The sequence below is a fragment of the Myotis davidii genome, unplaced genomic scaffold, assembly GCF_000327345.1.
Source record: "Myotis davidii unplaced genomic scaffold, ASM32734v1 scaffold1569, whole genome shotgun sequence".
Taxonomy (NCBI): Eukaryota; Metazoa; Chordata; class Mammalia; order Chiroptera; family Vespertilionidae; genus Myotis; species Myotis davidii.
This window is the reverse complement of record NW_006299704.1, coordinates 111254-119472: the sequence shown is the minus strand read 5'-3', so window position 1 is coordinate 119472 and position 8219 is coordinate 111254. Positions and strand designations below refer to the sequence as shown.

Sequence of the window (8219 nt, the reverse complement as noted above, 5' to 3'; positions counted from 1 at the left end):
TAGGGGCTGTGCAGGAGGCAGCTGACCAATGTTTCTCTGTCATCGATGTTTCTAACTCTCTATCCCTCTCCCTTCCTCTCTGTAAAAAATCAATAAAATATATATTTTTTAAAAACACAAAACTTTTGTAAATATTTGTTTGCAGGTTTTATGTGGACAGAAGTTTTCATATCATTGGGGTGAATACCCAGGTGGTATGAAAAGACTGTTTAGCTTAGCAGAAAGTTGACAAACTGTATATTAGCACGCCTGTGCCATTTGCAATCCCGTCAGCAATGAGTGAGTTCCTGATGCTCACATCCTCTAAGCAGCGGTTCTCAACCTGTGGGTCGCGACCCCTTTGGCGGTCAAATGACCTTTTCACGGGGGTCGCCTAAGACTATCCTGCATATCAGATATTTACATTACGATTCATAACAGTAACAACATTACAGTTATGAAGTAGCAACGAAAATAATTTTATGGTTGGGTCACAACATGAGGAACTGTATTTAAAGGGCCAGAAGGTTGAGAACCACTGCTCTATAGCAATTGACATTGTCAGTTTTGGATTTGTTTTTTGGCCACTCTAATGGGTATCTACTAGTATCTTGTTCCAGTGTGCAGTTCCCTAGTGAAAAATGATGTCCAGCAGCTTTTCATATGCTTTTTTGTTATCTCTCTGTCTTCTGTTTTAAGTTTATGTTCAGATCTTTTGCCTAAAATTTTAAATCCTCACTTAAGGATATGTTTCTTGAATTGAGAGAGAGAAGGGAGAGAGAGAGAAACACCCAAGGGAGCCTCCTGTCCATGCCCCAACTGAGGATGGAACCCTCAACGTAGGCATTGCCCTGACCAAAAATTGAACCTACAACCTTTTGGTGTATGGATGATGCTCCAACCAACTGAGCCACCCTTTTTGGGCTCTTTTGCTTATTTTTAATTGGATTGTTTGTTTTCTTATTGAATTTTAATAATTTTTTTGTACATTTTGGATACTAGTCCTTTATCAGATATGTGTTTGCAAATAGTTTTGCTCAGTTGGTGGCTGGTCTTGATTCTCTTAAGTGTCTTTTGCAGAACAATAGTTTTTGGTGTTGTCTCTAAAAAGTCATCACCAAACCCAAGGTCATCTAGATTTTCTCCTATATTTTCTCCCATGAGTTTTCTGGTTTTGTATTAGGTCTGTGATCCATTATGAGCTAATACTTTTGGTGGAAGGTTTAGTATGTGTCTTAATTTTGTCTGTTGGTTTGTTTTGCTTATGGATGTCCAGTTGTTCTAAAACCATTTGTTGAAGACTTATCCTTCTCCATTGAATTATCTTTGCTCCTTTGTCAAACAAAGATCAGTTGATTGGATTTGTATGGGTCTGTGTCTGGCTCCTGTTCTGTTCCATTGACCTGTCAATGCTACACTGTCTTGATTGCTGTAGCTTTCTAGTAAATCTTGAAATTGTGTCATGTGAGTTCTTCAACTTTGTTCTTCAGTATTATGTTGGATCTTCTAGGTAATTACCTTTTTATAGAAACCTTAGAATTAATTGTCAACATCTATAAAATAGCTGCTGGGATTTTTATTGGAATCACATTGAATCTATAGATCAATCAAGATGGGATGAACTGACATCTTAACATTATTGAATCTCCCATAAATATTGAATATCTATTTAGATCTTTGATTTTTTAAAATCAGATTTTGTAATTTTCTGCATGTAGATATTACTCATCTTTTGTTAGATTTCTACCCAATAAAAATACCATTTGCATCCAGCTGGTGTGGCTCAGTGGTTGAGCATTAACCTATGAACCATGAGGTCAGGGCACATGCCTGGGTTGCAGGCTCAGGAGCAACCGATCGATGATTCTCTCTCATCATTGATGTTTCTATCTGTCTCTCCCTCTCCCTTCCTCTCTGAAATTAATTTAAAAAAATACCATTTGCTGTTGTCAGTGGTATTTCCATTTTTGTTTCAAATTCCAGTTGCTCATTGCTGAAATATAGAAAAGCAGCTGTCATATTAATGTTGTGTACTGCAGTCTTGTTATACTTGCTTATTAGTTCCATAAGTTTTTTGTTGTTGTTGGTTCTTTGGGATTTTCCCCAAAAAAAGACAAGCATGCCCTGACCGGTATGGCTCAGTGGATGGAACGTCGGCCTGCGGACTAAAGGGTCCCGGGTCAAGGGCATGTGCCTTGGTTGCCGGCACGTCCCCAGTGGGGGGTGTGCAGGAAGGAGGCAGCTGATCGATGTTTCTCTCTCATCGATGTTTCTGGCTCTCTATCCCTCTTCCTTCCTCTCTGTAAAAAATCAATAAAATATTTTTAAAAAAATTTTTTAAAAAAAGATAAGCATGTCATCTCTGAACAAAAACAGTTTTATTTCCTCCTTCCCTATCTGTACACCTTTTGTTTCCTCCTCTTGTCTTATTTCACACGGTGTCGAAAATGCCACAAAAGCATTTAGCTTCTCATCAGTAAATATGATCTTTGTAGATATTCTTTGTCAAGTTAAAGAAGTTCTTGATTTTGTGGAGAGTTTTTTAAAAAAATATGCAGAGATGTTGGATTTTGTCAAATGCTTTTTCTGCATGAATTGATGTGGTTATATGATTTTTCTTCTTTATCCTGTTGAAGTGGTGTATTTCATTGGTTGATTTTCAGATATTGAGCCAGCCTTGCATACCTGGAGTAAGTCCCATTGCTCCTGGTGTATAATTCATTTTGTATGTTGTGGGATTCACATTGCTAATATTTTGTTGAGGATTTTTATATGGTAGATTTTGGTTTGTAGTTTTCCTTTATCTGGTTTTGGTATTAGGATAATGCTGGTCTTATTGAATGAAGTAGGAAATGCTCCCTCTGCTTTTTTTTTTTTTTTTAAAGATTGTGGAGATTATATTCATGAGTCCCTAACACTGAGTAGAATTCACCAGTGAAACCATCTTGACCTGGTGTTTTCTTTTTTGGCAGGTTATTCATTGACTCAATTTCTTTAATATAGACTTATTCAAATGATTTATTTCTCCTTGTGTGAATTTTGGCAATTCCATTTCATGTAAGTTATCAAATTTGTTGGCATGAAGTTGTTCATAGTATTTCCTTATTTTCCTGAGACCGCACAGTGGACAGAGCTGGGGACTCCGCATGTGCACGTGTGCACACACATGTGTTTCCTAGTACATGTTTATGACAGGCACGTTCATGGACACGTTGTCCACATTTCTTCTTGTGCAAATCTACTATATGAAAGTGAGTGAGCCTCCTGCTGTGCCCAGTATGTCCTGCTGCTGCCCAACACCCCAGTCTTCTTCCCACGTTCGCTTCTCCCTGCTCTCCCGCTGAGAACCCGACTGGCTGCATATCTGGTCCGTCCTGCTGCGGCTGCGCAGCTCCCGCCGGCAGGTGCCATCCTGGCGCAGCCCCACCTCCCGCTGCCCACACGCCCCTGCCTGCAGCGCCCTCCATCTCTCCCTTCTGTCTTTAGGGAATTAAAGAAAGAAGGGGTGCGTGGGTTTTTATAACAGTTATTCCTTAGGCTGCTCAGTTTTTGCCTCCTTCCTGGATCGCTCCTGAATTACAGATTATTAAGGGCTTTTGAAAGCTGTGTGCGGGGTAAAAGGGCTTCGACTTTTATTTATTCATTCATTCATTCATTCATTCCTCACCCGAGGACATCTTTTTAAATTGATTTTAGAGATAGCAAAGGGGAAAGCGAGAAAGAAAGAAGGAAGCATCGACATGAGAAACTTCGATCGGTTGCCTTGGGTAATCGCCCCGATCAATCAGGGCTTGAACCTGCATCCCGGGCATGTGCAGTGAGCAGGAGTGGAACCTGCCGCTTTTCAGGCACAGACGCTGCTGCACCCGGGCAAGCGGCTTCTCCTCAATGCAGAGCCTGAGCGGGGGCTGCGTGGAGGTCAGTTCCCACTCAGAGGGCGCCCTTTTCTTCCTTCGCAGGTCGCCTGGTGGGAGCCCTGGATGCGGTGCTGGACTCCAGCGCACGGGTGGCTCCGTTCCGGATCCTGCTCCAGGTGCCCGGGTCCCAGGTCTGCTCTCCGATCGCGTGTGGTGAGTGACCGAGTGGGTCCGATGTTGAGGGGGCTGTGGCCGCGGGTGAGTTCTGTTCTGTGCAGAGCCTTCAGATCCTAAGGCCCGAGCCGGGGAGGAGCTGCAGGTGGTGCGGCTGGAAGGCAGCCCCTGACCCCGCCTCTTCTCTGAATGCTGTTCTGGTTCTTTAAGCATCAAACGCACATGGAGGCGATGAGCTGGACAGCTAGCTGGACCCGCTCCGCTCTCCAGTGGCTTGCTGCTCCGGGCTGCTGTGCTGGTGACAGGGAATTGAGCCATTTGCTTCTTAATCTGTGTCTAACATAAACCTGCTCTGGGCACCTGCACCTGCTCTGGTGGAACATCCAGGGCTGTGTCCGAGGGGGCTCGGCTCCACAGTGCACCGAGTCGCTGGTGCAGGCTGGTCTCACTTCCCATCCTGCCCATGAGGGCCCGCCCGTGCCCGCCTCCCGTACCAGCGCCTAGGGCGAGGCATCCTCACGTCTGAGAGGCCCCTTCTTCTAAAAACCAGAACCAAGAGGTGTCTTTTTAATTACACAGGCAATACATGTTCACCGTCCAGAATTAAAGCAGGTAGGAGAGAAGGAAAACCAAATCCTTTCCGGCCCTTTCTCCGTTGCGAGTCCTGTCCACATTCTGCACGTGTGCAGTCTGGCTTCGCTCTTTCTCTGCTGGAGACCGCGGGCTTCAGTGGCACTCGCAGTCCTCAGCCGCCCTGGATACTTTCACTCGGAATGAATACAGAAAAGAGCAAGGAGAAAACTGTCGTCCGTGTCTCCCATCCAGGACGAACCCCGTTAACGCCTCGGGGTGTCATTTTTTCCACCCTACTTTGTTTTGTTTTTTACTTTTATTTTTTATGTGTTTTTATTAATTTCAGAGAGAGCAAGGGAGAGTGAGAGAGGGATGGAAACATCAGTGATGAGAATCATTGATCACCTGCCTCCTGCACGCCCCCCACTGGGATGTGCCCCATCTGGGAATCAAACTGTGACTTCCTGGTGATGGGTCAACCACTGAGCCACGCTGGCCAGGCCATTTTGTTTTTAAATTAGGATAAGCCCATCTGTATTTGCATAAAATGATAAAAAGGGTGCATGTTTAATGTAAAGAGGTCGATTAACAGTGAAAGATACAGAGCGGAGTCGGTGGCATCTCTGCACTGGGACGAGGGAGCTCTGTTAGGGGTGCTGCAGCCTGGCACACTGGTCCCGGGCTGCAGGGAGAGGGCTCTGAAGCCAGCTTGCCCGGAGCTGTTCCTCATAAGAGCCTCACGCCTGCACTTGATTTCAATAAGAGAAGAGACACTGCAAAGCCGAAGAAATGTTAACTTCCAATAAATGTTTCTTTAACACAGGAGCTTATTTTCTAAAAGGGTCACTTAAGGTTAGGGGAGAGATTTTCGAAAGCTTCACAAGGTTAGGCTGTGGCTTTTGAAACAGTGTTTCCATTTTGACTTGAGGCCCATTCTGAGGCTTTCTTCTCCTTCCTTTCTCATTGTGAAAGTTTCCTTAATTTCACACTGTGAGTCCCGTTCTCTTCTCACCACTGTGCTTTCCACCAGTGTTTGGATCACTCCCCTATTTAAATTAATTTAATGCTTCTACTCAGGTGTGCTTTATTTTTAATTTTTGTCTTTTATTTAAAAATATATTTTTATTGATTTCAGAGAGGAGGGAGAAGGAGAAAGAGAGAGAAACATCCATGATGAGAGAGAATCATGGATTGGCTGCCTCCCTTACGCCTCCACTGGGGATCCAGCCCCACCATCCGGGCCTGTGCCCTGACCGGGAATTAAACTGCCACCTTTCTGTCCAGGGCAACGCTGCACACGGCCAGGGCGACAGTGGACTCTCAGTGGCACACGGCATTCACCCTGTAGCTGTGCCAGTTTACTCATCCGATCCTTTTTTAGCGACTTGTTTCTGATGTTTCAAGTATTTCAAAACCTGACACAAACGTCCAGACACTTAACTCTTCCAGGGCACTCGCGACCCCCCGTGCCTGCTCCACACCAGGTGTGTGCTTGCTGTCAGCACTTTCAGTTGGTGTGAGGGGCCCCCAGCCATGGGAAGGCAGACAGCAACCTGGAGTGGGCAGGTACAGGGGGGACAGGAACTAGGACAGCGAGGCAGGCAGGGCCGTGAGCACCGGAAGGGAAGTGCTGCATCAGGGATGTGTGATTAGAATGACCTCTCTCCCTGTCTCTCTCTGTCCCTCTCTGTCTCTCTGTCTCTCTCTGTCTCTCTCTCTGTCTATCTCTGTCTCTCTGTGTCTCTCTCTGTGTCTCTGTCCCTGTCTCTCTCTCTCTCTGTCTCTCTCTGTCTCTCTCTGTGTCTCTCTCTCTGTCTCTCTCTGACTCTCTCTCTCTCTCTCAATTACCTTCCTGGGACTGCAGCGACTTCACTGCCCCGCCCCAGCGGTGTCATCCCGGACCCGACTCAGGCAGGTCTGCAGGTGCTTTGCTGGCTCCTGCATCTGGAGCACAGCAGGCCCCGAGCAAGCGGTTCTTGTCTTGTCGGTCAGCTTTTCCTGCCAAGGAAGCGAGGGTGGACGGGCGGGGAGGGCATGTGCCCGGGCGTGTGGTATGGATTTAGGTACTTAGACCTCTTCTGGGAGTTATTTGGGCATCTTAACGCGGTGCTGTTGACTCACCATATTTAATATTTTATGTCTTGAGCACCGAGAAAGGATTCCTGTCCAGGGTTTCACATCTCAGATAAAGCAAATCCAGAAGGGCCGGCAGGGCCTGGGTGGCGCCGGGACGGGCGGGGCAGGAAGATGGTGCAGGGGTGACGATGTCTGCAGCAGGTTGGCTGCTTGCATGGCAGTGGGGGGCATAGGGCCTTGAGAACTGCTTTCTTGGGTGAACAGTGGCATTTGGCAGCAGCGACCTGTGGATGACTGAGGTTGGAAATAGAGGAGAGATAAGTTGCTATTGTGATTATTTTTTAACTTATATGGCCCAGACTCCCAGGCTTGGTCCCTGCTGGCTGCAGGAATGGTGGGCATTGAGCGGTGGGCGGGTTCGTGCCCTGTGTCTGCTCAGGCGACGGCTCGACACCCTGCAGCCGCTTCCTCTGTTCTCCCTCCATCCCCCCCACTTCTGACCACTGTCATTTCCTTTATTCTTTGCTTCCCCCCAATACAAGATCTCAGAGCCGTATTTGCCACTGCCCCTCTCATGCCGAGGACAGAGCCTGACATCCAGTGAGAGCAGAGGGCGGGCGAGGGTGGCGTGTGGGGAGGTCAGCGCACAGGCAGGACTCTTCCTGCGTGGGGTCAGCAAGGGGACCTGTCCCAGGCCGGGGGCTGGGGACAGGCAGAGGTTTGGGCTGAGCCACCAGGACCAGGGAGCAGTAGAAAAACTTCGCCATTTCTAGGAATATATCCTAAGAAACCTGAAACACCAATCAGAAAGACTGTTGCACCCCTATGTTCATAGCAGCACAATTTACAATAGCTAAGATCTGGAAATAGCCCAAGTGCCCCAAAAAACAGGCATCTTTTTTTTTTAAGCTGGGATTTTTATATCTTGTTGACAAAATGAAATTTTCATGCTTATGAAATGCCCCTCTGTCTCTCAAGTAATAACTTTTTGCCTTGATTCTTCTCTCTGGTGTTGATATGGTTAAGCCAATGTCTTTGGTTAATGTTTGCAAAGTATAATTTTCCATATTCCTCCTTTATGTCTGTGTTGTTTTTTTACAGAGTAATTTAACTATGTTTTTATTGATTTTGGAGAAAGAGGAAAGGAGAGGAATAGAGAGATAGAAGCATCCATTAGCTAATTCCTACATGTCCCTACTGGGGATTAAGTGCGCAACCTGGGCATTTGCCCTGACCAGGATCGAACCGAACCAGTGACCTCTTGGTTCATAGGTGGACACTCAACCATTTAGGCCACCAGCTGGCTAATCAGTGCGTTAAACTTTAGATGTTTTCTTCCAAAAAACACATGATGGGTTTTGGGGTTTTTTTATCCAGCCTGATAATCTTTTTCAAGTTTTTGGGTTGTTTTTATTTTTTTCTTTAAAGTCCATTGATTGTCACAAAGGTCCAGGGCATTTAACTAAGGAGAAAACAAATGTTCAACTGAGATCTGAGAACCCAGAGCAGTGAGCTGGCCACTGGGCATTCTGGGGAGGGTGGGAGTTCCTTCTCCCCATC

The 8219-nt window shown here is 46.1% G+C and overlaps 1 protein-coding gene across 1 annotated transcript in view; it reads left to right on the top strand.

The window, feature by feature from the left end:
* The first annotated feature begins 3719 nt into the window (after window positions 1-3719).
* Window positions 3720-8219, top strand: part of TBC1D8 (TBC1 domain family member 8) — a 78978-nt gene continuing 74478 nt past the window's right edge. Inside the window, exons 1-2 of the mRNA XM_015571560.1 lie at window positions 3720-3746; window positions 3914-4049. Coding sequence (XP_015427046.1) covers window positions 3720-3746; window positions 3914-4049 — 163 coding nt within the window. The remainder of the gene's footprint in view (window positions 3747-3913; window positions 4050-8219) is intronic.